This window comes from Stenella coeruleoalba, assembly GCF_951394435.1.
Source record: "Stenella coeruleoalba genome assembly, chromosome: X".
Lineage (NCBI taxonomy): Eukaryota > Metazoa > Chordata > Mammalia > Artiodactyla > Delphinidae > Stenella > Stenella coeruleoalba.
The window spans coordinates 7,622,398-7,638,296 of record NC_137152.1 but is presented as its reverse complement, the minus strand read 5'-3'; the positions used below and the strand labels follow the sequence as shown (position 1 = coordinate 7,638,296).

General features: G+C 46.2%; 1 protein-coding gene across 3 annotated transcripts in view; it reads right to left on the bottom strand.

Moving 5' to 3' along the window:
- Positions 1 to 15,899, bottom strand: part of CLCN4 (chloride voltage-gated channel 4) — a 76,531-nt gene that overhangs the window by 38,918 nt on the left and 21,714 nt on the right. For all 3 annotated transcript variants that reach the window (XM_079911474.1, XM_079911476.1, XM_079911475.1), the window contains 2 exons: positions 6,807 to 6,961; positions 2,662 to 2,761 (listed from right to left, as the gene is read on the bottom strand). In XM_079911474.1, the coding sequence (XP_079767600.1) occupies positions 2,662 to 2,761; positions 6,807 to 6,950 (244 nt within the window). In that variant the 5' untranslated portion in view covers positions 6,951 to 6,961. The remainder of the gene's footprint in view (positions 1 to 2,661; positions 2,762 to 6,806; positions 6,962 to 15,899) is intronic.

Here is a 15,899-nt window from a genome sequence, read left to right as displayed (position 1 = left end):
CGCCCCGGTCCGGGAAGATCCCACATGCCGCAGAGCGGCTGGGCCCGTGAGCCATGGCCGCTGAGCCTGCGCGTCCGGAGCCTGTGCTCCACAATGGGAGAGGCCACAACAGTGAGAGGCCCGCGTATTACAAAAAAAAAAAAAAAAAAAGTTAAACAAGGAGTCACCACCTGACCAAACACTTCCATTCCTAGGCATCTGCCCACGAGAAATGAAAACATACACCCAACACAAGACATGTACGCAAATGTTCACAACTGCATATTCACAGAAGCCAAAGAGTGGAAACAACACATATGCCCATCAATTGCTGAATGGAGAAACAAAATGTGGTCCACCTACAATGGCAACCAAAAGGAATGAAGCGCTGACACATGCGACAGCATGGATGAACCTTGGAAACGTTATGCTGTAAAAGAAGCCAGTCACAAAAGACCATATATTGTATGCTTCCATTTTATGAAATGTCCAGAGTAGGCAAATTTACAGAGACAGCAAGTAGATTAGCGGTTGCCCAGGACTGAGCGGAGGCTAGGGACACTGGGGCTGATAGCTAAAGGGTAGGAAGGTTCTTTGGGAGCTGATGAAAATGTTCTAAAATTGGCCTTGGTGATGTTGCAAAACTCTGTGAGTACACTAAAAACCACCAAGTTGTACACTTTAACTAGGTGAACTGTATGGTATGTGAGTTATATCTCAATAAAGCTGTTACGTACACACACACATACATACATATAGTGGGCGAGGGCGACGAGGCTCAGAGAGGGAGACGTGCTTTTAGAAAAGGTGGTCAGAGAACACCTCAAGCAGAAGATGACATTGGAACAAAAACTGCCTTGTGTGGAACAACAGCGACACCCAGTGGTGGCTCCTGGTTAACGCCCTGCAGAGGAGCCGCAGCTTGGGCGTCGGAATATAATGTCTGGGCTGCCAATACGGAGGTGACTGGCAAGATAGTGGGACCCCTGGGGCTCGCCACTGGGGAACGGGAAGGTGAATGGGGCAGTTTTATGGCTTTTCCTTCATCCAGATCAAAAGAACACTTTCGCCACCTTCACTGCCAAGATCATCTTTTTCTTGCCTCCCTCCTATATTCATCTGCTGATGTGACCATGGGATCGCCCTTCTCCAGCAGTCCTCACCCCTGGCTGCATATTAAAATCACAGGGGAAAGGGGGCTTTACTCAATGCTAGGGTGTCATCTCCAGGGAGCTACTATTTAATTGAAGCCTGGGCAGCAGCATTTTTTTTTAATTCCCCAGGTGATTCTTCCTGAAAGAACTGATGGAAATCGGATTAACAGTGAAGCCCGATGGTCGGTATCTGACTTGTTAAAGACAGCCCGACAGGGCTCTGAGATCAGTTGATAAATCTATACTGTGTGACTCCAGCAGGAAGCCAAGACATCTACTCTGATTCCTTCATTTCCCGTATTCATCCCTCCTTCCCAGGAGCCAAGAATAACACAGGGTACAGTTTTATAAATCTATTCTAAAGAAAGACATCAAAGTTCGCAGCAAACTACCCTCTCCGCCCTCTCCCCCCCCACCTACCTTTAAAGGACTTCATAGAGCCTAATGAATGGGTGGCAAAACGCCATATGTCCATGAACTCGAATTCCCTCCCAGCACTGCTGCCAATATATACCGGGAGCGCCACTGGGAGGGGAAGGACAGGATGGGCGGAATGGGTGGGTAGCTGCTGTGGCCGGAAGGAGAGGACTGCCCCTTCAGCACTCTCCTGGGCCCTTTAGGACATGCCAGGCAGAGGGAGCCCCTCCCCGGCAACCAGGCCCCTCTTACCACTGTAGATGTAACGAGTGACAGGGCAGCCAGAAATCAAAGTCCTCTAATCACAAAATTTTACCCTATGTCCCGCAGGTGCTCTGCGAGTATGTACTATATTCAACCTGTATCACACAGCCATTCTCTGATCAGTCCTATAAGCAGAACTAGCGTGTTACTACAGGCAGGGGGAGTTTCTTAAGGGAATCTCTTCAGCATGATCAAATTTTTTTCTCCTTAGACATTAACCTTCACAGCCTCCTAAAAGGAAGTAAGTTTCAGGAAACAATTTCCATGGAGGGCTGTGCATTTGCTATTAAAAGGGGAGGTGTCCCCTCCAGATACTCATTCATTCATTCTGGAAACAGCAACTGCTCACAAACATGGTGTTGGGATTATAAGAATGAAGGACACGGAGTCGCTGAGGGTCAGAACAACCCATGGGCTGGAGGTACCTCCCCCGGGCCTTCCTCAGACCCTGTGGTGTCTCACGTTACTGTGAGCGTCTCTCGATGTTTACAATTCATCTCAGGGCCTGCCGGTGTTAGTAAAGGCCAGTCTCATATGATGTTTTATTTTTAGAGATCAACATGTTCCCGTCCTTTCTCACCTTCTACGTGGCCAAGTACTATAGAATGTGAAATGTGTGTTTTCAATAAAATCCAGCATGGCGGTAAACCTTTCTACAGTGTGGAAAGGGCCAACCCGCCTTCTCGGTACCGCGCTCCAATGACCATACCTGGGCCTGTCCGTGCCTTGGGGTCTTTTTGCTTTACTGATGATAGATTTATGTTAAGTGTATCGTCATGTATTGTGCCCTTAGGTATTTCAAGTAACAGCCCCTTTGCCTGAAGTACAAGAGAAACACTCCACGTACCTGCCAGCAGGCCGATGAGCAGCATCACCGCCCATCCTGACCAGGCGTCCAGCAAGCTCTTGATGAACTCCCATATGGACTCCTTGCTTTTGCTGGTTATCTAGAAGCAGAAAGACATCGGAGCTGATGTGGACACACTTTCCGATTCAGGCTTCCTTCTCTGAAACTGTTTCCTCAGGAAACACGGTGATTGAGAAAACGAATATAATGAAGCAACTAGACTGCCGCTAACGTGACTCTTTCAGTTACCTAGCACAGTGGTTAAATGGGCTTTCTAGTTCACAGAGCTAGAAAGATGCCATGGTAGTCTCCAAAGAATCCAAAAAAGTTCACTTACTTAAAAAAACCTCACTAAGTGTGATGTGATCTTTGATTATTTCAAAGCCATTCTGAAGGAAGACATCACTTCGGTGTCACCGTTTTGAATACAAATCATTATTTTAGCCTAAATCGTAAGGTCTGTTCACAAAGACCCTCTTTGACAAAGACTTCAATTCCTTCTTTCATTTTCCAGGCTACATGTTAACAACAAGAACGAACTTAATTTCTTTCTCTTCCTTCCTTCCTCCCTCCCTCCCTCCCTCCCTCCTTTCTTTCCTTCCTTCCTTCCTTTATGGCTGCGTTGGGTCTTCATTGCTGTGCGCAGGCTTTCTCTAGATGTGGCGAGCGGGGGCTACTCTTCGTTGCGGTGCGCGGGCTTCTCATTGCGGTGGCTTCTCTTGTTGCGGAGCACAGGCTCTAGGCGTGCGGGCTTCAGTAGTTGTGGCTCGCGGGCTCTAGAGCGCAGGCTCAGTAGCTGTGGCACACGGGCTTAGTTGCTCCGTGGCATGTGGGATCTTCCCAGACCAGGGCTCAAACCCATGTCCCCTGCATTGGCAGGTGGATTCTTAACCACTGCGCCACCAGGGAAGTCCCAAGAACTTACTTTTTTTTTTTTTTTGCGGTACATGGGCCTCTCACTGCTGTGGCCTCTCCCGTTGCAGAGCACAGGCTCTGGACACGCAGGCTCAGCGGCCATGGCTCACGGGTCCAGCCGTTCTGCGGCATGTGCGATCCTCCCGGACCGGGGCACGAACCCGCGTCCCCTGCATCGGCAGGCGGACCCCCAACCACTGCGCCACCAGGGAAGCCCCGAACTTTCTTTTTTTAATTGAAGTATAGTTGATTTACAATGTTAATTTCAGGTGTACAGCAAAGTGATTTAGTTATACCTATATATATATATCCTTTTTCAGATTCTTTTCCATTATAGGTTATTACAAAATATTAAATATAGTTCCCTGTGCTATACAGTAGGACCTTGTTGTTTATCTACTTTATATATAATAGTGTGTATCTGTTAGTCCGAACTCCTAATTTATCCCTCCCCCACCCTCTTTCCCCTTTGGTAACCATAAATTGGTTTTCTATGTCTGTGAGTGTATTTCTGTTTTGTAAATAAGTCCACTTGTACCACTTTTTTAGATTCCACATATAAGCAATATCATATGATATTTGTCTTTCTCTGACTTACTTCACTCAGTATGATAATCTCTAGGCCCATCCATGTTGCTGCAAATGGCATTATTTCATTCTTTTTTATGGCTGAGTAATATTCCATTGTATATATGTACCACACCTTCTTTATCCATTCATCTGTCGATGGACACTTAGGTTGCTTCCATGTCTTGGCTATTGTGAATGGTGCTGTTAGCTTTGTGCAGTGACAGTATCATAGCCAATGAGGTTTATCTGAGGTGTGATTACTGCTAATTGTAAATAGTGCTGCTATGAACATTGGGGTGCATGTATCTTTTTGAGTTAGAGTTTTCTCTGGATACATATCCAGGAGTGGGATTGCTGGATCACATGATAACTCTAATTTCAGTTTTTTAAGGAACCACCATACTGGTCTCCATAGTGGCTGTATCAATTTACATTCCCACCAACAGTGTAGGAGGGTTCCCTTTTCTCCACACCCTCTCCAGCATTGCTGTTTGTAGCTTTTTTGATGACAGCCATTCTGACCGGTGTGCGGTGATACCTCATTGTAGTTTTGATTAACAGCAAGAAGGCTGAAGGAGCCAGCCTGGATCACGCTTTCCAGGCAGATGGTTACATCTAAACACATCGTAAGAGCACCCCTTTGCCTCCCTGTGTTAACAGAATCCTACATTCCTGAGACCATCATTCCCCTCATAACCCTTTAGAGCAAGGGTTGGCAAACATTTTCCATAAAGAGACAGAAAGTAAATATTTTCGGTTCGGCAGGTCAGTTGGTCTCCGTGGCAACTACCGGACTCTGCTGTTGTAGCACAGAAGGAGCCATAGAGAGCATGGCAGTGCACCTCTCTTGTATCCTGTGGCCATGAAAAGGAAATCCAGGGCTTTCTCAGTGGCGCAGTGGTTGAGGATCCACCTGCCACTGCAGGGGACACGGGTTTGATCCCAGTCCAGGAAGATCCCACATGCTGCAGAGCAGCTAAGCCCGTGTGCCACAACTACTGAGCCTGTGCTCTAGAGCCCGCACGCCACAACTACTGAAGCCCGCACGCCTGGAGCCCGTGCTCTGTAACAAGAGAAGCCACCGCAATGAGAAGCCAGCGCACCACAACAAAGAGTAGCCCCCACCCTCCGCAACTAGAGAAAGCCCACGCGCAGCAGTGAAGAACCAACACAGCCAAAACCAAACAAATAAATAAATAAATAAGTAAATAGGAAATCCAGGGACTTCCCTGGTGGTCCAGCAGTGGAGAGTCCACCTTACAGTGCAGGGGCCACAGGTTCAATCCCTGGTCAGGAAACTAAGATACCAAATGCCGCGGGGCAACTAAGCCCACGCACCACAACTACTGAGCTCGTGCGCCTCAACTAGAGAGCCCACGTGCCATAAACTACAGAGCCCACACGCCCTGGAGCCCGTGCGCCACAACTACAGACCACAACTACAGAGCCCACGCGCCCTGGAGCCCGTGCGCCACAACTACAGACCACAACTACAGAGCCCACGCGCCCTGGAGCCTGTGTGCCACAACTACAGACCACAACTACAGAGCCCACACGCCCTGGAGCCCGTGTGCCACAACTACAGACCACAACTACAGAGCCCACGCACCCTGGAGCCTGTGCGCCACAACTACAGATCACAAGCGCCCTGGAGCCTGTGCGCCACAACTACAGAACACAACTACAGAGCCCACGCACCCTGGAGCCTGTGAGCCACAAGTAGAGAGAGAAAACCCGCCCACCACAACTAGAGAGAAGCCCACGCGCCACAACGAAAAGATCCCGCATGTCTCAACGAAGATCCCGTGTGCTGCAGCTAAGACCCACCGCAGCCAAAAATAAATAAATAAATAAAATTTTAAAATAATAAAATAAATCTTAAAAAAAAAAAAGGAAATCTAAACTCCTCTTCATGGTCTACTCAGTGGTTCCCAATGTGGCCCCATCGCCCACGTGGCCAGACTCATCTCTAGTCCTCCCCTTCCGTGAATCTGCCACCAAACCTTAGAGCTCCTTGAACTGCCTAAATGTGCCACGGTCTTTCATGCCTCTGTGACCTAAAAAAGCCACTCCTGATGAGAATCCTTTCCCCTTCCTCTGCCTGGCAAATTCTTAGTCATCCTTCAAGACCCCACTGAAATCGCACCCCCTCTAAAAACTCCCTCCCTAACCATCCCTCCTAAATGATCCCACAGCACTTGATACATAACCTTACTGCAGCCCATAAAAATATATATTGACTGCCTACGAGAGGCCAGGCACTGTAATATGTGCTTTCATACACACAGAGCCCCATTTAATCTTCTGGTATAATTAACTCCATCCTTACAGATGAGAAGATGGGGTCCAGAAATGGCACCCCAAAAGTCAGCCAGCCTAAAGATGTCAAAGTCAGGATGTACCCAATCTGTCTGGTTCCAGAGCCCCACTCCTTGCCCTCCACACCACAACTCTGTATGACATAGCCTTCCACCCAAAGCACCTGGTATTAGAATTACCTGTCCACATCTCTGCCTCTCCCACTAGCCCTTCTCTTCTCTAGAACCTAGCTCAGCACACGACACATGAACCCAAGCTCTAGCTCAGTGACTGTCCGATAGAAGCATGGCCCAGCCCTTCGAAGGGATTCCCCTCACAGTGTCCTTATGAACAGCATGTACCTTTCTGTGTCTGTCGGTGTCCCGTGACTTCTCCCTCAGCCAGTCGATGGTGTGGAAGTCCTCATACGTCCCCACATCAGGGAACGGCTCGTCAAGGAAATCCATCAGGTTTCCAGAGCCACTCATCGCTCCTGCATTGACCATGCTACTTACACCTGGGAGAGAAAACCTGTCATTAAAAACGTGAGCAGAACATCTGCACAGACCTGGCAGAACAATCCACGTGTGCTATTTTTTTGCACAGGAAAGACATTTCAGCATAGGCACCTCTGCTGTGATGAAAGATACATACAGTCTGTCTTAGTGAGCACAGGCTGCTGTAACAAAAATACCACAGACTGGGTGGCTCATCAACAACACACATTTATTTCTCACAGTTCCGGAGGCTGTGAAGTCCAAGATCAAGGCACTTACTTAGAGATTCAGTGTCTGGTGAGAGCCCACTTCCTGTTCACAGATGGCCATCTACTCACTGTGTCCTCATCTGGTGGAGCTCTCTGGGGTCTCTTTTATAAGGTCACTAATCCCATCCATGAGGACTCAGCTTTCATGACCTCATCACCTCCCAAAGGCCCCTCCTCCCAACACCATCACATTGGGGATTAGGTTTCAACATATGAATTTTGGGGAGACACAAACGTTAATTTCTTTTTTTTTAACTTTTTATTTTATACTGGAGTATAGTTGATTAACAATGTTGTGATAGTTTCAGGTGTACGGCAAAATGATTCAGTTATACATATACATGTACCTTTTTCCAATTCTTTTCCCATTTAGGTTGTTACAGGATATTGAGTAGAGTTCCCTGTGCTACACAGTAGGTCCTTGTTGGTTACCTATTTTAAATTCAGCAGGTGTACATGTCAATCCCCAACTCCCTAACTATCCCCTTCCTCCACCCTTCCCCTCAGTAACCGTAAGTTCATTCTCTAAATCTGTGAGTCTGTTTCTGACAAATGTTACTTTCTTATTATTTGTGGTAGTTTTGTGCTATAAAGTCACCATGGCCACCGAATTAGTGAGTACTAAATCACTGTCCCCAAGAGAAATACAGGGTTAGGTTCCTTCGAGCCTCTGGTCACATCTTCAGCAACCAATCAATATACAACCTTGTTTTGTGTGTTTCTGTTTAAAGACACCTTATCAAATATATATCGTTGGTTCATCCACTGAACTCACAGCCAACAGCACTGTCACTCACGTTGCAGGAAGTTTGTCTAACAAACATATTTTCTCCATGAGGCCCAGCACAGCCTTCTCGTGCTTAAAAACACTACAGACACTCCTGCCCTGCATTTCAAGGCCACTGGAAACAGCAAAATTACCAATAAAAAAAAAACACAAAAATGCGAAAAATATGGCACTAAAGAGACTGTGAAAAGAACACTTGTTTCTGGTCTGGGCACTGAAACAAGACGGCAGAGCACCAATTTCTCCAACCTCAGCTGGGATCGTGCATTCCTGGCAACTCAAACTTTTTGAGGCTCTGCACGTGCACTGACCAGGCAAGTGCCCCATGTATTGCCCTGGATGTTACAAATACATTTTAGTGAGCAGGCAAATTCACAAATACGGAACCGCTCATAATGAGGGTCAACTATAACCATTTCTAGAAAACCTCACGTTCTGCAAAAGCAGGGCATCAACATGAGAGGCCTGGGGGAAACAGGGTTGAGGCATACCACTCAAAACCAAATCACTGTAGTCAATCCAGTAACCGGTTCTCCTGGGAGATAAAGCGGACCACTGAGGCAGACAACCTCTGCGGATACTCGAGACGTACAGCAACAGCAGAGTGAAAATGCTAAGACTTAACTCACTGGTGGGAGCCAAGGTGATCCACAGAGGGAGTGGTCCTCTGCACCAGGGCGGGGGGGGGATGCCATGGGGATGACAAGGAGGCAGGACAACCTGCCACGTGAGCCATGCTATGGTCTGAACGTGTGTGTCTCCCCACCCAAATTCATACATTGAAAGCCTAACCCCCAAGGATGGTATTAGAAGGTGGGGTCTTTGGGAGGTGATTGGGTCATAAGGGCAGTACCTTCAAGAATGGGACTAGTGCCCTTATAAAAGAGGCCCCAGGGAGCTCCTCTGCCCCTTCCACCATGTAAGGACACAATAGGAAATCTGTGACTGGAAAAAGAACCATCACCTGACCATGCTGGCACCCTGATCTCAGACTGCCAGCCTCTGTTGTTTCTAAGCCACCCAGTCTATGGTATTTCGTTATAGCAGCCCGAACAGACTAAGACAAACCATACCAGGCTGGCAGCACACTGCCCCGGGCAAGCAGCCCTGAGTGCAGGCCCTCACTTCTAATTTTCCTTAAAATACAGTCAAAAGGGTGCCTGCTACCAGGGCAGTAGCAAAGTGGAGGATTTCTTCCTTTCCTGCCTAAGATAACAATTCCACTCCTATTATTCTGCCTCCCCTTGTCTGGAAAACAATCTCAAATAAACCAAGACATCTTCCATGTTACACCACCATCAGAACCTGATTTACAGATCACACAGGAAATAATTTGACACAGAGAAAACTCTTTGCAGCAGGACCAGTGCTCACCACCAGTTAGCAAGAAAAATAATACACTCTTACAAAGACAAGAGGTTGGAATAGGCACTAAATCAAAATTTCTTTGGCAAAGAGCATGGAAATTTGAATTATACGACGGGAACCACAAAAGTGCCGGAATAAGATGGTTTAAGAAGTGAAGGGTAGTTATTAAAATATTTGAACACAGGCTTCTCTCAATTGCTTTATGTATTTTTATATCTGGAGGACTCAACCACGACCTGACAAAACTGCATTTTGATCAAATTGAAAAGTCGCTACAGGCAAAGTGGAGTAATCACCTTACAAGCAATAAAATGGCGATAGTTATTGATTTATTGACTGTCTGTGCAACTTTGCTACTTTAAAACTTAAAAAGTTTGAAGTCTGAGCCATGCCAAGCTGAAAACTATACCCACTGATGAATGCCCAAGGAAGAATCATATTGCAGAAGTCAGTAGCAACCAATTAATAAAAGGGAAGGAATAAAATTAGAAAGCAAAGATTTCATTTTCATTTCTAGAAACGCAAGACGGTAATAGCCTTGTATTATATGTGGTAAAGAAAATCTCTGATGGGAAAAAGAAGATGGCAGGCTGCTGACCCACAATGGGTAGCCCGTGTTAAGAAACACCAAGCCAGCAGATCGAAGAATTGCAGACACTTGGACATTCTATTAAAAAGAAGTTCATGTTACCTGAAATTTAACCAAATCTCTAGTCAAGCAACAACTCCAGGCAATAATGACTGAAACAAAAAGTCACTCTGGAGAACAAATGTATCCTTAAACTTTGGTGGAGCATGTCATGGTCCTGACGATCAGACGCATAATTGGTAAAGGAAAATAAACATGATTTAATCCGTAGATCTAATTGGAGGCTTTCCCTGGGGGCCCAGAAGGAGGTGGTGACTTTGCTTCTGAAGCTCGGATTAAGAAAGACAGGAGGACCAGAAGTGTAAGAAGAGGGCACCCAGGTCAGAAATAATGGAAAGAGGGAATTCCCTGGTGGTCCAGTGGCTAGGACTCTGCACTTTCACTGCTGAGGGCAGGGGTTCGAACCCTGGTCAAGGAAGTAGGATCCCGCAAGCTGTGCAGCATGGCCAAAAAATTTAAGAAAAGAAAATAAAAATGGAAAGAATTCTATCTGGGATCCCCTGGGAGATATAGATGGATAGGAAATGAGAATCCAGCCAAACACAGGAACAAAATGGAATGAACTCCAGGGACTTGATGAGAAATAAACTTAACCTGTGTAAGTTCAATATGGCACCCAAAGGGATGCAAAGACTGCTGAGCCCTGAACAACACAGGTTTGAACTGGGTGGGTCCACTTATACGTGGATTTAGTTCGATAAATATCATACCTGTATTTTCGTTTTACAGATCTTTACCTACGTGAGGGGAAAAGTTTGTGCTCGATTAGAGAGCCCAATATGTAGAATCACAAGAACTAGGGTTTGAGTCCTGATTCTATCCAGACTGTTTCAGCTTCCTGCCCTTGGGTGAGTCATTCATCAATTCCTTTGGTTTTGAGGCAGTGAGAGCAGGATGTGGCTTTTCGACTGTGCTGGGGGGGTCAGTGTCCCTAACTCCCATGTTGTTCAAGGGTCAACTATAGTCATCTGCACCTTAGAGGGGAGCCCTTGCTCCTCTCACCTGGTTTTATTTCTTCTCGCCAATAAGAGCACTTCTGCTGGCAGATGACACCTCTGCTTATGATTTCAGGAAGGACAGCATCCTAGATCCTGCATCTGAGATTCCTACTTGGTCTGGATCGTCAAGGTCAGAGCACAGCAAACTGCTGGCTGTGGGCTAAATCCGGCGTGCTGCCTGGCTTTGTAAATAAGTTCTAGAGGAACACAGCCATGCCCACTCCACATATTGTCTATGGCTGCTTTCACATCGCAACGGCACAGTTGAGTAGTTATGACAAAGGCCAAATGGCCCCCAAAGCCTCAAATGTTTACTATTCGGCCATTTACAGAAAACGTTTGCTGACTCCCGATCTACACGGTGGACTGAACACAGAACCAGCTCAGATTCTCTACCTGTCCCTGCATCTACAGCATTTTCAGTGGGACCTTGCGGCTCCTCTTCATTAAGAGGTAGAGTCTATTTCTCCAGCTCTTGAATCAGGGCTGGCCTTGGGACATGCAGTGGAAGTGACAGCATGCATGTACTGAGTCTAGACCCCAAAGGCGACGCGGCCTCTGCTTTCTTCCTTGGCCTTCTGCCATGAGCAGAAACCTAGGCTACATGCTGGAAGATGAGCGACCACATGGAGTCAAGGTGGGTCATCTCAACTGAAGCCATCCTAGATCATCCAGGCTCACCAAGCACAGATTCATGAGTGAGCCCAGCCAAGAGCAGCTGGCTTTGACCCAATCAAACCACCCAGCTGACCTGCAGACCGTGAGAAAAATGAATGGTTATTGTTTTAAGCCACCAGGTGTTTCTGAAAGGGTTGTCATGTAGCAGCATCATAACAATGTTTAACAGGTATGATTTACGTGGGCTCCAAGGGAGAGAAGAAATGAAGATGCTAAGTTAGTTACAAGGGAGGACAACTAACTAAGTTAGTTGCAGCAACAGATAACACAGCTGGCAACAGAGACAGGATGGAATCGAACTTCACGCTGGAGGTGTCCATCCTGAAGAAAGAGCATCTCTCTTACACAACCGTATTTACCTACACAGGGACTTCGGAAGACACAAAGGACACCTAGGTCTTTTATCCAATCCTTAAAGGCAAGAAAGGATCTACAGAGCATGAGGGTAGCTGTGGGCTTTTCATATTCAACAAGCTTTCCTAGCTTGTTGAATGTTTTTAATGACGAAAGGGTGTTGAATTTTGTCAAATGTTTTTTCTGCATCTATTGAGATGATTATGTAATTTTTATTCTTCATTCTGTTAATGTAGTGTATCACATGGGTTGAATTTCAGATGTTGAACCATCATGGCACCTAGTGATAAATCCCATTTGGTCATGGTGTAAGATCCTTTTAGTATGCAAACCAGAAACAAGACAAAAAGACAACCCTCCGAATGGCAGAAAACATTTGCAAATGAAGCAACCGACAACAGATTAATCTCCAAAATATACAAACAGCTCATGCAGCTCAATATCAAAAAAACAAACAACCCAATCAAAAAATGGGCAGAAGAAAAAATTAAAAAAATAATAAGAAAAAGAAGGTATTCCCTGGTGGCGCAGTGGCTGAGAGTCCGCCTGCCGATGCAGGGGATGTGGGTTCGTGCCCCGGTCCAGGAAGATCCCACATGCCGCAGAGCGGCTGTGCCCGTGAGCCATGGCCGCTAAGCCAGCACGTCCGGAGCCTGTGCTCCGCAATGGGGGAGGCCGCGGCAGTGAGGCCCGCGTACCGCAAAAAAAAAAAAAAAAAAAAAAAAAAAATGGGCAGAAGACCTAAATAGACATTTCACCAAAGAAGACATACAGATGGCCAAGAGGTACTTGAAAAGATGCTCAACATCACTAATTATTAGAGAAATGCAAATCAAAACTACAATGAGGTATCACCTCACACCAGTTAGAATGCCATCATCAAAAAACCTACAAACAATAAATGCTGGAGAGGGTGGAGAAAAGGGAACCCTCTTGCACTGTTGGTGGGAATGTAAATTGATACAGCCACTATGGAGAACAGTATGGAGGTTCCTTAAAAAACTAAAAATAGAATTACCATATGATCCAGCAATCCCACTACTGGGCATATACCCAGAGAAAACCATAATTCAAAAAGAGACATGTAGGGCTTCCCTGGTGGTGCAGTGGTTGAGAGTTCGCCTGCCGATGCAGGGGACACAGGTTCGTGCCCCAGTCCGGGAAGATCCCACGTGCCGTGGAGCGGCTGGGCCCGTGAGCCATGGCCGCTGAGCCTGCGCGTCTGGAGCCTGTGCTCCACAACGGGAGAGGCCACAACAGTGAGAGGCCCGTGTACCGCAAAAAAAAAAAAAAAAAAAAGAGACATGTACCCCAATGTTTATTGCAGCACTATTTACAATAGCCAGGACATGGAAGAAACCTAAGTGTCCATCGACAGATGAATGGATAAAGAAGATGTGGCACATATATACAATGGAATATTACTCAGTCATAAAAGAAATGAAATTGAGTTATTTGTAGTGAGGTGGATGGACCTAGAGTCTGTCATACAGAGTGAAGTAAGTCAGAAAGAGAAAAACAAATACCGTATGCTAACACATATATATGGAATCTAAAAAAAAAAAAAAGTCAGAAGAACCTAGGGGCAAGACGGGAATAAAGATGCAGACCTACTAGAGAATGGACTTGAGGATATGGGGAGGGGGAAGGGTAAGCTGGGACAAAGTGAGAGAGTGGCAAGGACATATATACACTACCAAATGTAAAATAGATAGCTAGTGGGAAGCAGCCACATAACACAGGGATATCAGCTTGGTGCTTTGTGACCACCTACACGGGTGGGATAGGGAGGGTGGGAGGCAGACACAAGAGGGAGGAGATATGGGGATATATGTATATGTATAGCTGATTCACTTTGTTATACAGCAGAAACTAACATACCATTGTAAAGCAATTATACTCCAATAAAGATGTTAAAAAAACCAGATGAATGGATAAAGATGTGGTACATGTATACAATGGGATATTACTCAGCCATAACAAAGAATGAAACTGGGTCATTTGCAGAGATGTGGATGGACCTAGAGCCTGTCATACAGAGTGAAGTAAGTCAGAAAGAGAAAAACAAATATCGTATATTAATGCATACATGTGGAATCTAGAAAAATGGTACAGATGAACCTATTTGCAGGGCAGGAATAGAAATGCAGACATAGAGAATGGACATGTGGACAAGGGGGGTGGAAGGGGAGGGTGGGACGAATTGGGAGATTAGGTTTGACATGAATACACTACCACGTGTAAAACAGATAGCTAGTGGGAACCTGCTGTGCAGCACAGGGAGCTCAGCTCGGTGCTCTGTGATGACCTAGATGGGCGAGACTGCGGGTGGTGTGGGCAGGGAGGGAGGTCCAAGAGGGAGGGGATATATGTATACGTATAGCTGATTCACTTTGTTGTACAGCAGAAACTAACACACCATTGTAAAGCAACTATACTCCAATAAAAAAAAATAATAATAATGTTTAAAAAAAAAACCCTTAAGTGTTTCATGAAAACACATTTTCCTTACCACCCTGCATGTTCCCTCATTCCCAAAGTTTGTCTAATCAGTCCTTTGATGTCTGTAGCTCACAGAAGGGACCTGATGGATTCCAGTTCTGCTCAGGGAGATTAAGCAAGTCAAACTGAACTTTTGGGGGACCTGCTGCGATTTCTGTTCACCAAGAACTCGTGAGGCCATTAAAACATGAATCTATGCCTGGCATTTTAAATATCTTCTCCTGAAAACTCCTCAAAGTGTTTACATTAATGAGAGACTATTTTCTTTCAAACGAAATACATCTACTCAAAGTGAAAAGACCACTAACCGAGAAATTTGCGTGAATCCCATCTGGCTGTGTGACCTCCGCTGACCCCCACTGACCTTCACCGCCCTCCTCTCAAAAACTACAGTCCTGGGCTGGACTGTTTCTCAGGTGCTTTCCACCCAGAGCAGATGACACAGAGACTGAAACTTAGTACCAGCCCCTTCCACACGCTCGGGGACAAGCAAACAATCTTCAATTCATCAAAACTTTTTTTTTTTTTTTTTGCAGCACGCGGGCCTCCCACTGTTGTGGCCTCTCCCGTTGCGGAGCACAGGCTCCGGACGCACAGGCTCAGCGGCCATGGCTCACGGGAGCAGCAGCTCCACGGCATGTGGGATCTTCCCGGACTGGGCCACGAACCCGTGTCCCCTGCATCGGCAGGCGGACTCTCAACCACTGCGCCACCAGGGAAGCCCCATCAAAACTTTTTGTCTCTGCACAGATATTGGTTAAGCCTAGGGAACTTTCCAGAAATTTCAGAGCTGTCTTCACTGCCAGCTGTTTCTATCAGTCATTACAGAGCAGAAAATCATTTGAAAAAAGAACATACTCTTCACTGTTGGCAAAATTGAGATCATCTGAGTGATAATCTCACATCCTCAAAAGCTATAGTGATATCTGTGAGCATTATTGCCCTTAACAGTTAGAAATGGGAACCCAAAAGTGCAACTCAGAAAAGATTATTAAAAACATAGAAAAAGCAAGCCCCAGGTAAGCAGGGGGATCTTGTAACCAGCAAGAAGCCAAGAGTCCACGCTCCTGTCCTTGATGGAAACGCATGTGCACCAGTAGGTGCTAGGAAGATGCTTGTTCCTCTCCAATCAAGCCAGAGGGAAACAGAGACCAGGAAGGCCGGGGCTGGCCTGGGCATAATCACAGGGCAAGTCCAGGAAGTGAGTTATCTACAATCTTCCAACTTGCCCTGCTTTTCGTGCAACTGCTATTTTAGTAAAGAGAAGTAGCAAATCTAACGTCCTCATTTTACTTACATTCTGGAAACTGCTCTGCATTACTCATCTGGCCTGGATCTGGGGGCAGGTCTGGA